Source organism: Miscanthus floridulus, chromosome 12 (assembly GCF_019320115.1).
Source record: "Miscanthus floridulus cultivar M001 chromosome 12, ASM1932011v1, whole genome shotgun sequence".
In the NCBI taxonomy this organism is placed as follows: domain Eukaryota; kingdom Viridiplantae; phylum Streptophyta; class Magnoliopsida; order Poales; family Poaceae; genus Miscanthus; species Miscanthus floridulus.
Window position 1 is genome coordinate 72,806,455 of NC_089591.1, and position 22,684 is coordinate 72,829,138.

Genomic DNA, 22,684 nt, shown 5'->3' on the forward strand with positions numbered 1-22,684 from the left:
GGAGCCTCTTCATCTTCAATCTCAATCTTTGTCTCTACCACCTTTAAAACCTTCCTATTCATTGACTTGATATAAGTTGTCATCTTAGCTTTCCAATAGGGATAATTTGAGCCATCAAATTGAGGTGGCTTCTTGGTGTTGTTGATTTAAGCCATTTTTACACCGAAGATTGTTAAGCCTCAAATCATAGTGACCTCGGCTCCGATACCACTTAAAAGGTCCTAATGGCTAGAGGGGGGGGGTGAATAGCCTATTAAGAATTTCTACAACAACACTTAATAAACCGGTTAGACAATTATGAGGTGAAGCAAGTATTGCGCTAGCCTACTAAAAAGCAAGCCACCTACCACAATTCTAGTTTCCATAGTTACTTTCCACACAATGGCTATGTCACTACACTAAGTTAGTGTACTCTCAAAAACTAACTAAAGAGTCATACTAACTAAACTAACAAGCTCTCACAACTAGCTACACTAAAGAGCTTGATAACTAGTTTGCGGTAATATAAAGAGAGTGAGCAAGATGGCTATACCGCTGAGTCAAGGAGTGAACCAATCAATCACAAGAATGAATACCAATGAAGACCAATCACCTCAGAATCAAATGATGACACAATGATTTTTTACCGAGGTTCACTTGCTTGCTGGCAAGCTAGTCCTCATTGTGGCGATTCACTCACTTGGAGGTTCACGCGCTAATTGGCATCACACACCAAACCCACAATAGGGTGCCACACAACCAACACAAGATGAGGATCACACAAGCCACGAGCAATTTACTAGAGTACCTTTTGACTCTTCGCTGAGGAAAGGTCAAGAGCCCCTCACAATCACCATGATCAGAGCCGAAGACAATCATCTCCGCTCAACAATCCTTGTTGCTCCAAGCCATCTAGGTGGCGGCAACCACCAAGAGTAACAAGCGAATCCCACAGTGAAACATGAACACCAAGTGCCTCTAGATGCAATCACTCAAGCAATGCACTTGGATTCTCTCCCAATCTCACAAAGATGATGAATCAATGATGGAGATGAGTGGGAGGGCTTTGGCTAAGCTCACAAGTTTGCTATGTCAATGCAAATGGCTAAGAGTGTGAGCTTGAGCTAGCCATGGGGCTTAAATAGAAGCCCCCATGAAATAGAGCAGTTGTACCCCTTCATTGGGCACAACACGGGGTGATCGGACGCATCGGTCAAATTGATCGGATGCTGGACCCCAGCGTCCGGTTGTGCGATGCACACCATGTGTCCCCTCTCTTCAAATACTGAGTGCTCGATGCCAACAGTCAAGTGATGATCAGATGCGCTGCTGTGAAGTGATCGGATGCTGGACCTCAGCGTCCAGTCATTTCCAGTAAGCATCCAGAAATGAGAAATCACGACCGGACACACCCAGCATCCAGTCACTCTACATCATCATACGTTAGACTGACCGGACTTAGGCCCTGAGTGTTTGGTCGGTTTTTGCACCAGTGTCCGGTCATGAGACTAAAACTACGCGCCCTTAGCTGCCACTAACCGAACGCGCTGGTCCTTCAAAGACCAGCATACGGTCACTTACAATGACCACGTTCACCTGAGTTTAGGGCGTCGGTGGCACCGTTGGACTGTCTGCACTCTATGGGCGGACACTCCACCAGTGAAGTTTCTAACCCTTGCTCAAATGTGCCAACCACCAAGTGTATCACCTTGTGCACATGTGTTAGCATTATTTTCATAAACATTTCTAAGGGTGTTAGCACTCCACTGGATCCTAAATGCATATGCAATGAGTTAGAGCATCTAGTGGCACTTTGATAATCGCATTTCGATACGAGTTTCACCCCTCTTAATAGTATGGCTATCGAACCTAAATGTTATCACATTCTCTAAGTGTCTTGATCACCAAAACAAAATAACTCCTACAATTTATACCTTTGCCTTGAGCTTTTTTTCTCTTTCTTCTTTTCAAGTCCAAGCGCTTGATCATCACCATGGCATCACCATCATCATGATCTTCACAATTGCTTCATCACTTGGAGTAGTGCCACCTATCTCATAATCACTTTGATAAACTAGGTTAGCACTTAGGGTTTTATCAATTCACCAAAACCAAACTAGAGCTTTCACTTTGTCACTCCCAAAGTTAGCTTTGTAAAGGGCAATGGTCAGTTTTGCAATAGATGCAAGCAAGTTGGGCATGTAGAGCAATATTGCAAGATTAACAAGAACAAGCTACCTAATGTATCCTCAATTAAATTTGATTCTTGTTCTATGCTTGTCAAGGGTGCTAATGGTGTGAAGGCTAAGTTTATTGGTACACCAATTGTGGGCCCAAAGAAGAAGGCCATTTGGGTACCAAAGACCTTCGTAACTAACCTTCAAGGACCCAAGTAAGTTTGGGTACCTAAAAAAATTGATCTTCTTTTGTAGGTAAATTATAAGGCCGGAGGAAGACATTGGGTGCTTGATAGTGGGTGCACACAACACATGACCGGTGATACAAGGATGTTCAATTCAATTAATGAAAATAAGAGCAATGGGATTGATAGTATCATATTTGGTGACAATGGGAAAGGCAAGGTCAAAGGTCTTGGTAAGATTGCAATATCCAATGACTTGAGCATTTTCAATGTGCTACTAGTAGAAAGCTTGAACTTCAACCTATTATCGGTAGCTCAATTGTGTGATCTTGGTTTCAAGTGCATATTTGGTGTGGATGATGTAGAGATCATAAGTGTAGATGGCTCTAACTTAATATTCAAAGGATTTAGATATGAAAATCTATACTTAGTTGATTTCAATGCTAGAGAAGCTCAATTGTCAACATGTTTGATCACTAAGTCTAGCATGGATTGGTTATGGCATAGAAAGCTTGGTCATGTTGGAATAAAACAATTGAACAAGTTGATCAAGCATGACTTAGTTAAAGACTTGAAAGATGTCACATTTGAAAAGGATAAGCTATGTAGTGCATGGCAAGCCAGAAAGCAAATTAGTAACACACATCCTAAGAAGAGCATGATGAGCACATCTAAGGCATTTGAGTTGATGCACATGGACTTGTTTGGACCAACCACATACACTAGCATTGGTGAAAACAAATATGGATTTATGATTATGGATGATTTCACTAGATACGCATCGGTGTTCTTTCTTGTTGACAAGAGTGATGTGTTTGTAATATTCAAATCATTTGTCAAGGGCATTCATAAGAAAGTTAGAAGTAACAATGGTAGTGAATTCAAGAACACTAAAATTGATGAGTTGTGTGATGAATTTGGAATTAGACATCAATTCTCGGCCAAGTAGACTCCACAATCAAATGGCCTAGTTGAAAGAAAGAATAGAACTTTGATTGATATGGCAAGATCAATGTTGAGTGAGTACAATGTGGGTCATTCATTTTGGGCCAAAGCAATCAACACGGCTTGCTATTATAACAACCGACTCTATTATCACCCCATGATAGAGAAGACACCTTATGAGCTATTGAATGAAAGAAAGCCCAACATAACATACTTTCGGATTTTTGGTTGTAAATGCTACATATTGAAGAAAGGTACTAGATTGAGCAAGTTTGAAAAGAAATATGATGAAGGCTTCTTGCTTGGTTACTCCACTACTAGCAAGGCATATAGAGTTTGGAATTTAGCTAGTGGTACTCTTGAGGAGGTTCATGATGTGGAATTTGATGAAACAAATGGTTCCCAAGAGGAAGATGAGAATCTAGATGATGTAAGAGACACTCAATTGGTCAATGCAATGAAGAACATAGACATTAGTGATATAAGACCTAGAGAGGTGATTGATGTTGAAGATGACAAGAATCAAGTGCTCTCTAACTCAAATATATAAGCTAGTGGTTCTCATGATCAAGTTCAAGCAAGTACTAGTCATGACAAAGTGCAAGATTAACAACAAGTGGCTAGTTCATCATCTTAACCAAGTGATCAATCAAATGCAAGCAATCAAGTGCAAGTGCTTCAACCAACCAATATTGCAAGAGATCATCCATTGGACACTATCATTGGTGATATTTTAAGAGGTGCGCAAACTAGATCAAGATTGGCTTCGTTTTGTGAGCATTTCTCATTTGTGTCATCCATTGAACCTAAAAAGATAGAGGAAGCTTTGAAGAATGTTGATTGGGTGAATACTATGCATGAAGAGCTAAACAACTTCATAAGAAACCAAGTATGAGAGTTAGTTGAGAGACCTAAAGATCATAATGTGATTGGAACCAAGTGGGTCTTTCAGAACAAGCAAGATCAAGATGGGATAGTAATAAGGAACAAAGCAGGATTAGTGGCCCAAGGTTACACTCAAGTTGAAGGTCTTGACTTTTGAGAAACATATACCCTAGTTGCAAGATTGGAAGCAATTAGGATCTTATTAGCTTATGCTTATGCCCACAACATCAAGTTGTATCAAATGGATATAAAGAGTGTATTTCTCAATGGGTACATCAATGAGCTTGTGTATATTGAGCAACCTCCTAGTTTTGAAGATAAAAAGAAACCAAACCATGTTTATAAGTTGAGAAAGGCTTTGTATGGATTGAAACAAGCACCTAGAGCATGGTATAAGAGATTGAGGGATTTCCTACTCTCTAAGGGATTCAAAATGGAAAAGGTTGACACCACTCTCTTCACCAAGAAGCTTGGAAATGACTTATTTATAATGCAAATCTATGTTGATGATATCATATTTGGGTCAACAAATTAAGATTTTTGTGAAGAGTTTGGCAAGATGATAGCAAGTGAATTTGAGATGTCTATGATTGGAGAGCTTAGTTACTTCTTTGGTCTTCAAATCAAGCAAATGAAGAATAGCACATTTGTGAGTCAAGGCAAGTATATCGAGAACATGATCAAGAAGTTTAGAATGGATGATGCTAAAGCTATTAGTACACCAATGGGAACAAGTGGAAGCTTAGATAGTGATGCTAGTGGCAACATGGTGGATCAAAAGATGTATTGGCCTATGATTGGAAGCCTACTCTATGTGACCGCATTAAGGCCAGATGTGATGTTTAGTGTATGTATGTGTGCTAGATTTTAAGCCTCACTAAGAGAAAGTTATTTGAAGGTAACAAAGAGAATATTGAGGTACTTAAAGCATACACAAAATGTTGGATTGTGGTATCCCAAAGGAGCAAGATTTGAGTTGATTAGATATTCGAACTCCGATTATGCGGGATGCAAAGTTAAGAGAAAGAGCACATCGGGAACATGTTAACTATTGGGAAGATCACTTGTGTCTTGGTTATCAAAGAAGCAAAATACTATAGCACTTTCAACCACCGAAGCGAGGTACATTTCGGCTAGTAGTTGTTGTGCTCAATTACTTTGGATGAAGGCTACTTTGAGTGATTTTGGAATCAAATTCAAGCAAGTTCTATTGCTATATGACAATGAAAGTGCCATAAAGCTCACCAACAACTTGGTTTAACATTCAAGAACAAAGCATATTGATGTCCAACATCATTTTATAAGAGATCACTAATAAAAAGGGGACATTTGCATTGAGAGTATGGGCACCGAAGATCAACTTGCCGATATCTTCACCAAGCCACTTGATGAGAAGAGGTTTTGCAAGCTAAGGAATGAATTGAACATACTTGACTTCTCCAATATGTGTTAATGCACCCCCCATTATATGACATGCCTCTCCTTGAGCAAAGCAAGGTAAAGTTGATTGATATGTCATCCATCCATTTCTAAGGACTTATTTAGTGCATCTAGTCATTCCTATCATGTCCTAGGCTCATTCATGAAAATCAAATGAATTTGATGCTTGTATGGTACCACTATTGCTTGTATGTTTGAAATGATCTAGTGGTAGCATATGACATGTTTGTGGGCTTGTAAACCTAGTGTTTGATCTAGAAAATAAGCTATAAGTGTTTAACCCAACATGGTACAAGATAACCCTTATTTAGAGGTGTGAAGAAGTTTATCCTTGGATCAAACCAAGTTAAATATCTTTTGCAAGTAATCTAGATTGAACCAAATTAAGAAAATAATCCTCATTTCACATGGTTTTACCCTAATCTATCTATAATTTGAGCTCACCTTTTGTGCTAATTGTTGACAAAGGGGGAGAAAAATTCACATAGATAGTAAGATAGGAGGAGCAAATAAATGAAAACAAATGAAATGACATTGTAAGGGGATCAATAAAAATGCACACAAGTAGGGGGAGCAAGCTCATAAACTTATATGTTGTATTTGAATGTGCATTTCATATATTTGCTTGCATGCCATAAGTTTTAAATTTCAATATCCATGTTTGTGTGGTGTATGCTAGTTATATGCTTGAATGGTAAAATGAAAAACTAGCATGCATAGGCTAAAGTAACTAGACTTATGTTCATCGTATGGAAACTAGACCCTTCCTTGTAATGTTGATCTCATAGAGTATTCTAGTTTTTGTGTATGTCTAGTTACTAATGGTGCTAAAAATGGTATATTGATGCACTCCAATTGGTATTACGCTTCAAAGGTCCATCTCTTATACCTTAGCATCATTTGGTAGACATTGTGTCCTATATTTCCTATCTAAGCATATGTGCAAGCTTCAATCCAAACTCTTAGCACATATGTAGGGGGAGCAATTGCTACCATATGGGATTCATGAAACTTGTCCATATCTTTTTACACATAGTAAATATGCTTGGGCAAGCAACGTGGATTCAATTAAATCTTAATTCATATCATTGTGTAAGGGTTGTCATCAATTACTAAAAAGGGGGAGATTGAAAGCTCTAGTTTGGTTTTGGTTAATTAATGAAACCCTAAGTGCTAACCTAGTTTATCAAAGTGATTATGAGATAGGTAGCACTATTCCAAGTGGTGAAACAAATGAAGATCATGACATGATGATAGTGATTCCATGGTGATGATCAAGTGCTTGGACTTGAAAAGAAGAAAGAGAAAAACAAAAGGCTCAAGGCAAAGGTATAAGTTGTAGGAGCCATTTTATTTCGGTGATCAAGACACTTAGCGAGTGTGATCACATTTAGAATCGATAGCCATACTATTAAGAGGGGTGAAACTCGTATCAAAATGCGGTTATCAAAGTGCCACTGGATGCTCTAACTCTTTGCATATGCATTTAGGATCTAGTGGAGTGCTAACACCCTTGAAAAACATTTGTGAAAATATGCTAACACACGTGCACAAGGTGATACACTTGGTGGCTGGCACATTTGAGCAAGGGTTAAAAACTTCACCGGTGGAGTGTCTGCCCATAGAGTGCGGACAGTCCAATGGTGCCACCGGCGCTCTATATAGAAAAGACGGAGGTCACTAAAAGTGACCAGACGCTGGTCTCGGTAGGACGAGCGTCACTGTAAGTGAAAATATGCTAACACACATGCAGTACGATAACAGGTACACTCCTTTCCTACAAAGAGCTGGCCTAGATGTCATCTCTTTTTAGGTTCGTCGTGGGTTGCCCAAGTTCAACTCATCGGCCATAACTGTGTTGGTTGACATGTATTATCTTCAATCATTGCCTCAATTCATGGCCATTTGTTCACGCAGTTGCCTTTTTTGACATGTAATCTTGCTTTGTCTAAAATGTAGGTGGTGGCCGGAGACTCACAACTTTCACTTGCCTTTCGGAGAGATGACAGTCACGCTCTAGGACTGTCAGAAGATGCTAGGTCTGAGGATTCACGGCAACACAGTGACTGGGCAGTGCAGGTCAGAAGGTTGGAGAGCATGAGTATAGGCCTTCCTTAGGCATGAGGTTGGCGAGCAAGGGGCTCGTAGTTCTAGAGTTCTAATCTCCTGGCTCCAACAAGAGTTCGTGCAGTGCCTCGAGGAGGCAGATGAGGAGACAATTTGGTACTACTGCATGGCATGGATCCTACACCTATTTGCTTGCATTCTCTTCCCCGATGCCATGGGTAGCACTATGTCATGGATGTGGGTCCACTGTCTCACTAACTGGGACCAGGCGGGTCAGTACGGCTGGGGCTCTATAGTGTTGGGTTTTCTTTACCGGCAGCTTTGCGATGCGTGTCATCGGACTTCGTCCTCATTGTCACTTGGTGGATACATGTACCTGCTCTAGTTGTGGATGTGGGCCTGTCTACCAGTTGGCCGTCCCGAGGTTCTGGCTAGTCGTGAGTGGTTCCCAGGTTAGCCTCCACGTCGGTAGTCGATGTGGGCGTACCTTTGGGACCAGGTTAGGATTCTGCATGTGAGGTTAGAGCAGGCGTACATTGAATTCATGAATGAGCTACACACGCTCACGACATCTAGTGTAAGTAAATATTATTTTCCATGCTGGTTTGAAATGGTTTAGTATAGCATCTAACATCTTGTTTGGACATGTTACAGGTGTCGTCGGAGCCGTACGATGGAGAGGGGGCACTTCCTTTTTAGTTGAGCAACATGTGTGGGTGCGACGATGACTTCTATAGGATGAGGTGCCCTCTAATATGTTTCTATGCTGTCGAGTTCCACCTGCTAGATAGAGTTGCACGCCAATTTGGAGTGAGATAGCTTTGGCCAACGGCTCTGTTCTCGACTAGCGTTGACTTACATAAGTAAGTGCTTTGCTATTTCAATTGTCTCGTGATGGTCTATTTCTATTAATTCCTATATAAGATGAAGTAATGATGACATACGTGCACTTTTAATATGGGGACATGTACATGGATTGAGATGAATGTGCGTATATGGGCATTTTTTGTTCTCATCATTATGGCAAGTTATAGGACTATGGGTTCAACCCATGTCGTGGTCTATTTTCTCTTCTTTCTTTGGAACCCATATGGTAATATTTTCCATAGTGAAGCTTAAATATGATTATACTGTTATGTATGATTTCTTTAATCACTCTGTACCTTTCTTGAGAAGCTTACGTCAAATAGCGCATCATATAGCTTAGACGCCATCGTTTTACAACATCAATTTCATACCTGCCAGAAACTAACATCTTACGTGACGTGCAGGTTGGATCATCAGAAGAATAGGAAGATTTTTTATTGGGAGAACCACCACCAGTACTACTTTGAACAATGGAAGCTGTTGCACGACAACATGGATGAGAACAATAAGCCGCACATGAACCATGAGTACAGGCGCTACCAAGCTTGGTATCAACGTGCGACACATTGCAGACTGAGGCTACAATGGATAGAAGATGACTACGCCGACATTGAGTCCTTCGACGATGAAGACACGGCGTACGACCAAACTACTCGTGTAGGAAGGCAGGTGGAGGCAGGACCAATCTTGGACAAAGTGGTAAGTCAATTGCCTTATTTTTCTATGTTAAGTTGCATACCAATATATTCTGTGTTTGAGGTCTCTATTTTAGTTAGTGGCACCTTCGAGTCGTAGCATCCTTATAATTCAGTACAACAGATGGAGTTGAGGAACTACTCGGGAATTAACTAGTACTCCATACTAGATTAGTAGTGTCCTCATTTTTCAATGTCTACCACAATCTTACTGTGAACTTTGTTGTAGGACAATACCCTCAAATGCCTGGTTGAAGACATTGAGCACTTTCATCCGAGAGTCAGGGATAACGACACACGTAGCTTCCTAGACGTAAGATTCAAAATATTCTTTGAAATATATTATTAATACATTAAATTCTTTCAGTTAATATTATTTTGTACAACAGAGACTGTCACGTCGGCTACACCGTGCGACTGCTCATTGTGGTTGTAAGACAGCCACGACGCAAGATGTGCATGTTCCTTCCGCAGGCGGAGGAGGCTTAGTTTCGTCTAGCCAAGCACCTACAGGGTCCATAGGCATTGCGTACAAGGACGAAGACAACGACAAAGTGGACCAGAGGTATGAGGAGCTTGGCCCGTCTCAGCTCCAGGACACTCCCTCGACTCAGCCTACACAGCCTTCAGACACTAGGCGACGCTGTCCGCCTGACCTTTACACTCTAGGCACCGATGCTCTTGGTCACAAGGGTAAGGGTAAGACTAGGAGGCAGTAAGGGTTTATGGTAGATGCTATTATGTAGTATTATGGACTTTGTGGACTTTTATTATGAACAATTATAGACTATATGGACTATTATTATCAAATATGAACTACTATGGACTATAATTATAGACTGTGTGGACTATTAATATGCTCATGTATATGGTTTTAGATGAATGTGGCATATATTTGTATGTTTGTATATGTTGTATTGAGGTTAAATATTCATCTCATATTTGTATATGGATGGCATCAAAAAATAGGGGAAATTATGGTGGAATTTCTACCTAAAGTACATATTAATCAGCGGTATCAGTTTTTCTGGTTCAAAATAGTGATTGATGTCTGAAATCGAATAGGCTTTTTAGTCATGGAATCTAGGGGAAATAGCCTTTACAGTGATTTGTCATGTCACCGTCGAATAGACTTTTCAGTGTCATTTGAAATAGTGATTGAAGTCTGAAATCGAATAGGCTTTTCAGTCATGGAATCTAGGCTCTTCAGTGTCCTACGATATAGGCTTTTTAGTGATTCTGAGTAGACTTTCTAGGAGCATTTATAACACAATACAACGGCTAGCAATCCTGCCTCCGCCTATATATATATGTTCTAAGATGCATTGCTAACCAAAAGAAAAATCAAACTAGTATTCGGTTTCGTTAGAGTAGAAATGTCTGGAGGGTCATCTAGAGGAAAGGGTTTCGGGGGTGGGAGAGGAAAGGTGGGGACAAAGGAAACTCCCATTGTGTGGGAGGGGTCTCTTAGGCCTGATTTCTTTGAGGAACTAGTGTATCAGTTTCCCCCCGAGAGCAAGACTGATTTCACAGAAGAGTGCCCTCTCATAGGATACGATAATAGGAAGGAAGATTGACCAAAATGCATGTATGGTGAGGACTACTTAGTGCAGATGTTCACCGAGGAGATCGACAGAGGTTGTCGCTTCTTCAAATGCCCACGAGCATAGGTAATTGCTATTACATTTCATTTATTAAATATGTTTCTCAAATACCTTTACAACTCACAGGACATACTTATTGTAGTCTTCTGAGTCCAAAGAAAACTATGGATTCACTAGGTGGGTCGATCCTCGACCAATTTATCCGCATCAGCAGTACATCTACTACCTGTAGGACCAAATCTTTAATCTATAAAGGGAAGTTAGCAGCGGGTACAAGGAAGACGAAGACGACGACGACAATAATGGTGCAAGTTCATAGGAGGCACTCTACAATTATCCATATTGCACCTGCCATAATGACAAGAACAAAGGGCCTCCGCCATCACCCCCGCCACCACCAATAACAACAATGGGAGGCTACTGTGGAGAAGGTGCAACACAATTTGCTATGTGACCACGCTACTAGGACGACCCTATCTTATTCACATGGCACATCCATGTGTTTGTTGTTTAGTTTAATTATCTAAGGCATGTTAGGTTTAGTCGAAGGAACTATGTACCCTTGTTTGGTACATGTTCTCACATGCCATTTCTTGTGCTTATTGTTCGCTTTAATTACCTAAGACATGTTAGGTTTAGTTCAGGACCTCTATACCCTAGTTCGGTACATGTTCTCACATGCCATTTCATGTATTTTGTGTGTTGAATTATACAATGTCCTACTTCGTTAGGTTTTGTTTGCAGCACATGATCACATTTCACTACGTCCGTAATATTAAACTGAATATTATGACCACAAATAATGAAAATAACTACATAATGAAAAGTCCAATATTATGACACATTAAACAACACAATAATACTAGAAGTACATGCCGACAAACTAAATAACACAGTACATGACCTAAGCATGCCCATACTTAAAGTGCATTACATGACCTAAGCATGCCCATACTTAAAGTGCATTATATGACAACACAATAAAAAGTCCAACAGTAGACAACATTATTCATGAATAAAGCATAGAACTAGCAAGTAATGGAAACTATTGAGTGCAACGAGACCACTTTCCTTTCCTTAGGGCATCGGGATTCTCCTCCATCGCTGCTTTCGCTCGGCATGCACGCTCAAGCTTATTCTCTCTCTCCTCCCTATACGCAGCAATACGTCTCCTTTCCTCCTCTTTCTTGTGCTCTTTGTTTGCAGCCACCTCTCCGCATCTCTTCTCCATCATCTCCTTGTCCTCTGCCTCCCACCGTAATAGTTTCTGCATCCATTCCTTGTCTTCAGGCTTGATCTCAGTGTCGATCCACTGCTCAAAATCACAGAGCGGTAGAGGGGTCTACAAAAAAATATAATTGTTACAAAACAAAAAAAATCATGCAAGATGTCATATGACACAAACATCAATTCCTCACCATCTTGTTAATGCGGCGCTGACGAAGTGTAGGCTGAAACACAAAATTGGAACACATCCAATACCTCTGCCTATATGTGTCCTCTTCATCGGACTTGACTACCTTGCAAGGATCACCGCAAAAGCACATGGGCACTAGAACACCACTAGGCAGAGGCAATGGGTCAAAGGCATTTCCGGTCATTCGGCCATAACTACAATTTAACCATTTTCGTTCTAAGAACCGAAAGCAATTAACATTAAACCCTACACCTAGGGTTTCCTATTTGATCCACAACAATGCGCTGAGGTTACCTTGGTTTGGTAGCTTTTTCACGCCTTGGCATCCTATGGTTGTATAATATAAATATTAAAATTGTATGAAACCCTAAGTAATGACGATTCGATTTTGAAAAATCCGACTAATATATACCGAATTGATTTGAAAAAAACTTAGAGAGAGCGAGGATACCTTGCTCTCGAAGATCTACGGATCAAATCAAAGTTTCTAAGGTCCAATATGCCGATTCGTGAGATAGGGCGAAGTAGGGAGAGAAAAAAACCCGAGAGGGAGGAGAAAGCAGAGGAAGAAGGCTCGGGCAGGAAGGTTGGGCGCCGGGTTAAAACACCACATCGGCTCCATAGATCTTGGCGCCGTTCTCGACGCCAATAACCACGGCGTCAAGCTTGGCGCCAATAACCACAGTGCCAAGATTTACGGCGTCAAGGTGCCTGCCAAGTCACCGCCACATCTGCGTCGAGCCTAAGACCTAGACGCCAAAATCTATGACGTCGAGACGTGTAAGCTCGGCGTCACCAACGATGGCGCCGAGCTAAGGGTCCAGATTTTGAAAGCATAGCTCCAGGAGCATATTTGTGAGAAATTTTCAAAAAAAAGGCTAAAAAAATGCCGACTGGTGGCGGCCTGTGGCCAAGTTGCGGTTGCACGCTTGTTGAGTGTACGAGCTGTAGGACTGGTGGATCTACTATAGCACTGTGCGTCTACATCCATAAGACATGTCCGAAATTGCTCCGCACAACAAAACTAGACAGTCGAGGCTAGAGTGCTCTCAACCATCTCGTGTTTCATGTCGCTTCAGACCATGCATGCCCATGGTCCGTTGGTCCGTCTTTTGTGCCATGTCAGCCCAAGTACGATCTTTGGTGATACTAGTTTTCTTCGGGCGCCCATCAACTTGAGAATCGGTAGTGTGCTTTAGGTTATTCATTAGAGGAGGTTACTATGCACTAGAAATGTCTAGGTTTACCAGCATTTTCCTTCCCAAAATTAACAAATGACTAGTTTTCTTTGGTGACAATTGTTATACTAGGCGTATAGTATGGAGTAGGGTAGAAGACAAGCACCAATGGATGATGATCAATTTTCGTACCGTGCTGCTGTTATGTACCAGTATGAATCAAAATTTATTATCCAGTACGTATGTGGCAAGCTAAAAACGATTGTGTCGTCAGAATGCTAATTTATTGTGAGAGAAAAACACTAGCGCTCGTTGAAAAATAGTTCGAAGCGAATGGGGCCTTAACGTTGCACGGGAGAAGTCTCAGCTCAAGACGTCACACGCGCGTCGTTGGCTTGGTTGGCTTGCGCGTCGCATGCCGAGGCAAGAGAAACAGCTAGCGCCTAGCGCCCGCCCGCGATTTTCTCGGACGGACAAGCAGGCCGCCACAGCCAGCCACGACGCCTGTGGGGCGCGGGCGCACGAATTGAAGGCGGCGCCTCACGATTTGCAGAAACTTTGCAGTTTGCACCGCAGGCCGTCGTCGTCTAGCTCTGTCTGCTGCCAATTTCGCGCGGCGCACGGGCCCGCCGGCGGGCGTGCTCGCTGCCTCCCTGGCGCCGGTGATGCCGTGACGGTGAGTAGCGATTAGGCACGCGCGCGCTCGCGGCGACCGGTGGTTTGACAACGCAAGCGCTGCGCCGTTGCCATCCGGCCTGATTCCAACGTGAGCGTGGGCGTGAGACAGTGACGCTGGATTAATGCATGGAACGCGCACCACGCTGCTGCAGTGTGAGCGCGGGACCCGTTCAAAAAACCACGAGGCCATTACTACTGGTTGGATCGATCCAATTGGGGTCCCTTGAGAGTGGCCACAAGTACTGTCAGCTACATCAGCGTTGATTCTGAGCATGCAGCGGCCATTAGTCAATCGTGCGGATGGCTCTCCAGGGCCCCCCACCCAACACGTTTATGCGCGCGTTGAACTAAGTACGTCTCTGTCGCTCCTGAATTGATACGGAGGTCGGAGTGAGTAGTACAGTAATCACCGTTCCCTAAATAATTTTCGTTGCCAGATACTTCCATTCGTTTGTGTTTACTTGTCAGTAACTTTTTACTGTAGCAAATTTGACCATCTATTTTTTCTTCTAAAAAAATATTAGATAGTTCAATGTATATAACACTAATTAAGTATGTTCAATAAAGAATCATATATGTGAAAACTTGATGTATCTAATTTTTTTTTTGCAGAAAAAAAACATATGATCACAATTGCTACAGTAAAAATTCGGTGATAAATAAACGAAAACAAAGGTAGTACTAAGATAGTTCTAGCTTACGCACTAGAGACGTGAGTGAGTGGGTAGCGTACGTGTGGTGTGTGTAGATGCGTGAGTCCAGATACTAAAGCTTGAGGCAATAAAAAAAAGTTTAGCGAGGAAGATGAGATGAGGTATAGGGTACGGACTACTTACGTATCTGAGCCAGCCGGCCAGGGCCAGGGAAAAATCGGTATATATCCAGCAGCGACGACACGATGGCTGCTTCCCCGGTTGGTTGCCGTGGTAAAACAACCATTATTTATTGACAAGCCGAATGAACGAATGCTTGGTCAGTCGGTCTGGGTCGCGCCACGAGCGTTGACTGACAAACAGCGATGGCCGGGATTTTGGGTGTTCACACCTTATCCTGTCACGCATGTGTGTTTTGGCTTACCTAATTGTGAACCCACGAATGTATGCATAGTCACGGAGAATGACATCACTAGAGAACATTACTACTACTACTAGTACCCTTTCTCTCTGCGTTCTTTTTGGAAAGACGTACAGATTTTTTGGCACGAGCTTATTACATACAGTACGTGCCGACCAGCGGCGAGTGGTGCTACAACACCTGACATGTCCGGATGTCCCATCCAAATGTTTCGGATAGAGCCAAATCTCAGTGACGACAAACTTGTTATTGTTAAGAATGCGAGAGCCTCATGTGATTCCACTTCCACCTGGGAAGAGAGATTTTTTGCCATACCAAAAAAAAACGATGGCTGCCAGCGACGAGGCACACGTGGGGAAATGTTAAAGCTTTCGCGCGGACGGACTTGTTTCTCAGGAGGCCGAACGCATTGTGGTTTCTTAAAACCGAATGACACTCATAGAAAAGGAACAAAGACTATGGTATACAGACGTTGCAGTTAGTCCTCTTCGATCACTGACAAATTACATCATCATTCGGTAAAATCTTCTGAGACATCTTCCAGATGATGGAACCCAGATATATATGCATCTCTTAAGCGAACTAGCTGGTTTAGTGTGTACCCAAACTAGCTGGGTTGGTGGATGCTTGCATCAGGAATACTCCCAAATAAGGCTTCCAGTGCTTGACTTTACGGCTCACTCGGATTTAATATGTCCCTTCGGGACTCTTCGAGACTGATCCGAACGGATCATTTTTCAGTGGGCAAGTTCGTTCCAGTCATTGCAATGACAAAATTCCAATTGAAAGTAGATGGTTTTATCTACTGCCTTCCCTTTGGATGGAAGGAAGGAAACCGATTCATACGTCACTCATCTTGCCAATCCCAGGCCAAGTGTTCTTACTGACGAAAAAGACACGAGTTATCCCTGAACCTGACAAATCGTTGCTGATGAAAACAAAGCAGAGAAGCAACTTTCGATGGCTGATGACTGAATGGTTGAAACGAGCAGATGATTCGAGGAGTTGGGTTGGTCTTATTCTTCCCCCACAAAAACTCTGAGAAGCTGGTAACAGCTTTCTTCGAGGCTTCGGTTCCCATAGAGTTGGGTGACGGTCGGAAAGGGTTCTTTTTTGGACGGACAAAAATGGATTACTTTTATTCTCGAACAAATCAGAATAAAACCAGCGCCTGTATGGACTAGTTTTGTAGGGATTTCATGTGTGCTGAATAATGCACAAAAACTGAAGTATTATGAAACAAAGATGTTGCAATTACTCTTATTCTCTGTAGCCTTTATTACAACATGGTACAGCGACAGAACTAACTATACAAAGTTGATTTACATCATTTGCAAAGAAGTCTTCTGTGTCGTTGAATTCAAAATAGTTGCGGAGCTCACAAAGAATGACAGGATATCTCTTCAGAGAAAATGCCGGTCTGATGTATATACAGATTAGCTGAACTAGCAGATGCTGCTACCATACCAGGATGTGATTGGATAAATCCGGAATGAATGGAGAAGTGCCCAAGTTCAGGATGGAACTTGTAAGAAAGAAATTTTAAGATAGTGAATGTTTGGAGATGTTAGCAGTTTAAGAATGTCAACTGAGAGTGATCTGGCAGGACAAAGTCATCAGGTAGAAATAATTAGGGCTTAGCCAACATCATCTAGAAGGTCCTTCAATCTTCTGCCTCAACTGTTCGTAGTTTTGTAGCTCCTCCAGAGATAGTGATGGTGCGATATCTCCTAAAACCTGCGTAGTAACAAAACACCTTATTTCCCAGCATGCAACCACACAAATATTACTGTGCTTTCTCAAAATGATTTGGAGTTTTACTGTAATAAAATCATCGATCTCAACAATGACATCTTCGGCACTGGCATCATTACTTCTTGAAGTATCGATTTCAAATGTTTTAACCTAAAAAACACCACATGTAAGATCAACAGAGCAAAGCTAAGAAAAGGCCAACATGGCATAGCAAGGTAGCAGAAATACTCACTGATCGCTTTGCTGCGTGAAACCATGCATCCGCACACAGCGCATAAATATCAGCACCAGTAAAGTTAGGTGGACAACGCTGAGCAACTGACAAAAGAGAAACATTCCTGTGGAGCTTATACTTGCGCGTCTGTGCTTTAAGGATCCTGCATAGAAAGTACAATGAGATCACAGTTGCGATGAATTTGAAATTAGCAAATTGAAAAGAACAATAACAACCTTTCCCTGTATGATGCATCAGTATTTACACCGACATAAAGAAGCTTGTCAAACCGACCAGGGCGAAGAAGGGCAGAATCAAGAAGGTCAGGCCTATTGGTAGCCCCAATAATGAAAAGGTCCTACAAACAATTTTGCAAAAAGAAGTCCCTTCATGTCAAGCGTCCCAGAAATGGCGATTAAAAACAAGTAGGGCATGGAGGAGGGAAAAACCTGGCTGTTATCACTCAACCCATCAATCTCCACAAGTAACTAGTAGACACAAAAATGGGGCAAGTGAGAAGAGACTGGCCCAGTAATTTAACAGAAGACTTGTGAGGAAAAGTTGTGGCACCGCCTCAGGGACGAAGTTAATGATACCTGGGAAACAACCCTGTCCATAACACCGCCAGAATCTGCTGAGGATCCTCGTGCAGGAGCGAGGGAATCAAGCTCATCAAAGAAAATGACACATGGGCGTGCAGATCTAGCCTGAAATTGACAGTGGAAAACTGAAAAAAATTAAAATATATGCATGTTTGGGACAATTACATGGATGTGTAAATTCCGCACCTTTTCAAAAATATCTCGAACATTCTTCTCTGATTCTCCAACATACATGTTTATCAGTTCTGGGCCTTTCACGCTAAGAAAGTTCAATGAGCATTCAGTTGCTACTGCTTTCGCGAGTAAGGTCTAAAAAGTCCAAGGGACAATCATTTTAGTGACATCATATCATGTTTCTTTTGGATGCACATGTTATTGGTAACTAAACAAAAATACAATTCCATTCGTGTGAAACCTTTTCAAACCTACCTTCCCTGTTCCTGGAGGTCCATATAGCAGGACACCTGATCGCTTGCGCAATTTAGAAGAAAACAGGTGCTTGTACATCAGAGGCAACTGAAATATCAAGTAAAAGAAAAGGTCAATATCCTGCAAAGGCCAAAATTGACGAGCCAGCTTCTAGTGCTGAAACTACTGTAGGCAAAAATAAAATTGTTTTTCCCATAAAAGCGAGTAATATTGTTGTTGTCGATATTTACAGCTGAATCAAGTCCAATTTACCTGAATAGTATCTAGAATAACCTTTTTCACTTCCTCTAGCCCACCAACATCCTCCCATTTGACATTGGGAACCTAAAAAACAAATTGTTCTCAGAGGCAAGCTAAAATCGCTATATACAATTCATGGCCTATCAGCTGATGGTCCTGAAGGCTATAATTAAATGTTTACTTTGGGTGTGCCCAGTGCAGCACGATTCCTTTTCTTGGCTCGTTCCAAGGAAGACATAATATCTTCTTTGCAGAAATGTTTTTCCTCATTTTGAGTGGCAGAAGAGCTTTCTGGAAGGATCTCCTCATGCTTACTAATTCCTTTGCTATCTTTCCCTGATGCAATTTTATGCGCAAAAGATACACCAGCATCTGCAACCAGTGCAAGTATGTCCCTGGGCATGAAACCTGACGTTTGCACTGCTAAATCTTTTACAAACTTGTCACCAATACTCTGAAAAGTGAAAACATATAAGTGGGAGGTGCACTATAAGACGGTAAAAAAGTTTTGGGCCAAAGAATGACCAAAAGGCACCTCATCAGCAACTTTAGGAATGCCTTGAAGTGTCTCAGATATCAGTTTGTTTCTCTGTTCTTCATCCATAGTCTTCATGTCGATCTCATGGCGGAAGCATCTTCTAATTGACTGTTGCATTCCTTCAGAACTGTCTGCAGTTGCAACTAGTATAATTTGAAGAGAGCTTACACATTCAGGCTCCACGAGGTACTGCAAAAAAGGCGAGTTAATAATAAGAAATTTGATATATAGAAGGTCTTATATCATTAGATCTCATTGAAGTACGGGAATCCAAACTTACTGAGCTCCCATTTACATCTTTTCCTGGCAGCGAATCCTTAGCAACCCAACATTGTCCAGTGTACTGCTTAATGACAGATTCAATGTTCGATGCAACCCCAGATTGCTCAGACTGTGGACCTTCGTTGGAGGATGCATTCCCAATTGCATCAAAGTGGCGAAGAAGTATTATACAAGGAGAATACCTTCACAAAGAAAGTTATTCAACAAAGTCAAAGATGTAAACAACATCACCTGGAGAGTGGCTAAATCCGTAAATGCAATTGTTCCCATAAGAAAACGAAATGAAGAGAATGATATTTTCATAACTACAGAAATAAGTTTAAACGGTAGAGACTAAGAAGCGGAAAGACAGAAAAAGATGAGTACTTCTGAGCTTCTTTGAAGGCAGTTGCAAGTGCAGCAGGTGCCCCACTTTCTGATGACGTCATTAGATCATGACAGCTACACTCGACCACATGCAGACCAAGATGGTTAGCAACATGCCTAAGCACTGTGCGCTTTCCACATCCTACAAAGCGGCCATTTTTGGGACTCGAGTTCAGTTGAAGGTTGAGTCGTATGGGAATACAAATTTCATGAAACTATAGTTGAAGTGCACTAACCTGACGGGCCATATAAAAAAGTAGGAAAACTTGATTTTTGGTAAAATATCTGAAGGGCACAATGCTGGCGCAATGATAGATGCTAAATGCTCCACTATTTCACCGTGCAAAGGTACTGAATTACCAGAAGCAGCAAAGAAGGAATAAGGGGGGATTGCAGCAGAAGCAGCTCCACCAAGCACAAGGGCTGTTTCATTGCAATTAACACGAAGTATAGGTTCATCTGATGGTTCCATGCTAGTCACCTAACAATTTAATTAAAATATCAATAAACAAGCAACAATCCTATAAAATATTTACAAATATGAGCAAATGCCATTACATTTAAGCTACAAGTTCAATTGCCTGTGAAGAATTTATGGACTAAAGTAATTTTAAGTATGAAACATTGGTATACCTTAAAGTACATCATATTACGCAGATGCAGTTTATTATCCTGCTTATTGCATGCCAGGCAGCAGCTTGCGCCACAATTCCAACTGTTTTGTATACAAAAAACATCTCCTCTTGCTAGGAACCTATCGAACTTAAAGTACTCATTCAAAGCTTGATCTACCATGTCTTGGTAGTCACTTCCTCCAAAGGATGAATTTATCTTTAAAGAAGCAAGCACACCACAATCAGGAATCCTCACAACAGAAACTCGTAAATGCAACGCATATTTAGGCACTTGAGGGCATGGAAGAAGGTCTAAGTGAAGAGAAAGATCACTTCCAGCACTGGCAGTTGCATCAGTCTCTTCAGCTTGAGAACAGAACTTGAAAGGCTGTCCTCCTCTTTGAATAAGAAGCTTGAGGCAAGAAACATGCAACCCCAAGTTGAATGCCAAAAGTGGGCTGACATAAGCAACATCTTCATCCATAGACGCAAAACCAGTAGCAGGGAACGTGCGACAAGGTAAGAAGCCCATTGCACGATCAGAAGGATAGGCAGAGACAACTTTCTCAGTATGTTCTGAGCGGGACTCGTCAAGGCACGGGTTATCAAACAATACTGCTTTGACAATCCTCCCAACATTATTGTCAGTATTCTTGACAAGCACCTGCAAATCAGTAGTTGCATATTATATTCACTAAAATGAACAGAACAGAACAGAATCCTACACACTAACCGTGTACCATCTAAGCTCGAAAAGTTGCACCTGGGTTATGTCATAGATGAACTTGCTAAATCACTTATCAGAATTCAGATAAACGACCACAATGGTTGATTTTTTTTTTCAGCTGCAATTCTCTATAATATATTTGCCCACTGCACCTATTCCCAGTCTGGGAACAGAAATCACCAATTCTCATCTAATTCATCACCAAAAGCACAAGCAGAGTCTCCTACGTGGTACCAATTTAACATTAAAGCTCAAAAGGCTGCACAGAGATGGCATCAGTTCAAAACTAGTAGACCACTGCACAAAAGTGCATGGCGTCCTGATCAAAATACAGATGCACGCCCGGAATGGACACTTTTTGTAGCAGCAGCTTGTTCATTATCGTTATCGAGATCTCATCATTGTCAGTCACTAGAGCTCATTTTCACAATCGCGTAGTCTATCACCAATCCCATCAAATTCGTGTTCAAAATTAAGCAAGGACAGCCTTCTAGTTCTACAAAACGATCAAACTTAATCGAGACCCAAGTTCCTCCTGACAGCACCAAGCAGAGTTCCCCCAACGAAGTCCCTAACCGATCGAATTTCCCAGCACGACGCTCCAATTCGCATCAAATGATTGGAACTAGAGGACTCACCGGCGTGCCGGTGACGACCGCGAGCCGTCGGAGCGCGGAGGCAGGGAGGGCAACGAAGGACGCGAGCTCCCCGAACTCGGCGCCAGCACCGGCGCCGGAGGGGAAGCGGAGGACGCCAGCCCTAAGGCGCACCGGCTCCTGCGGCGGTGGCGGCGGGCGGTCCCCCGGGAGCGAGTCGAGGAGCGCCTGCGTGGAGGCGAGGACCAGCGGCTTCCTCCGCTGCCGCATCTCCACCATGGCTGCTGCCGCCGCCACCACCGTGACGGGAGCCCGGTCGCCCGGAGGTAGGAGAGACCACTTGACTCAAGTACTGAATAAACAGACGATAGGAAGGTCTGAACAACCCAAGAAGCACAGGCAGTTCAGAGTTCAGACTTCAGACTTCAGTTTTTTTTTCCTTTTTTTTTTTTGGTTAATCGGAGAAACACCATTATAATTTTCACGGTCGGCACAAACACCATTACTATTCGTCTATTTTAAAGCATGTCATTATAATTCTTCATTTTCCACAAAATGCCACTGAATACGTATGTACACAACCTGGACCCACCTGCAGGCGTATACGAAGACGTATACTTCATCTCCCCTGTCATTGACACACGGGCCCTACATGTCATTTTCTTCCTCCTCTTCTCCTCCTCTCTCTCTCCATCCCGACGAGCAGCAGCACGTGGCCGAGCAGCAGCAGTAGCACGCCACGAGCGAGCAACCTGCGTCGGGGACGAGCTCGCCATGGCGGGGGCGAGCTCCCCATGGCCACCGGCGCCGAGCTCGCCATGGCAGTTGGGGCCGAGCTCACCGGGCAGTCTGCGTCGCTCCCCATGGCCGCCAGGGCCGAGCTTGCCCGCGGCAGTGCTGCGCTTGCCATGGCCGCCAGGACCGAGCTCACCCGCGCCTTGGACACTCGAGCTGACCTCGCTGGGGCAGTCTATGCCGGGGACGAGCTCGTCGGGGCAGCCTACGTCGGGGGACAAGCTCGCCATGACCGGGGGCGAGCTCCCCATGGCCACCGGCGTCGAGCTCGCCATGGCCGCATGGGGCCGAACTCGCTGGGGCCGTCTGGCGTCGGCGCTGAGCTCGCCATGGCC

The 22,684-nt window shown here is 42.7% G+C and overlaps 1 protein-coding gene across 1 annotated transcript; it reads right to left on the reverse strand.

The window, feature by feature from the left end:
• Positions 1-16,405: 16,405 nt before the first annotated feature.
• On the reverse strand, positions 16,406-21,929 carry LOC136495491 (peroxisomal ATPase PEX6-like). Its single transcript, XM_066491413.1, is given in 17 exon segments — positions 16,406-16,928; positions 17,013-17,096; positions 17,179-17,323; positions 17,397-17,518; positions 17,610-17,648; positions 17,757-17,867; positions 17,949-18,071; positions 18,192-18,278; positions 18,444-18,515; positions 18,613-18,885; positions 18,967-19,158; positions 19,250-19,433; positions 19,618-19,759; positions 19,854-19,875; positions 19,877-20,098; positions 20,251-20,895; positions 21,597-21,929. Coding segments are annotated over 17 exon segments (2,790 nt in total). The 5' UTR covers positions 21,834-21,929; the 3' UTR covers positions 16,406-16,838.
• Between the last annotated feature and the right edge of the window lie 755 nt (positions 21,930-22,684).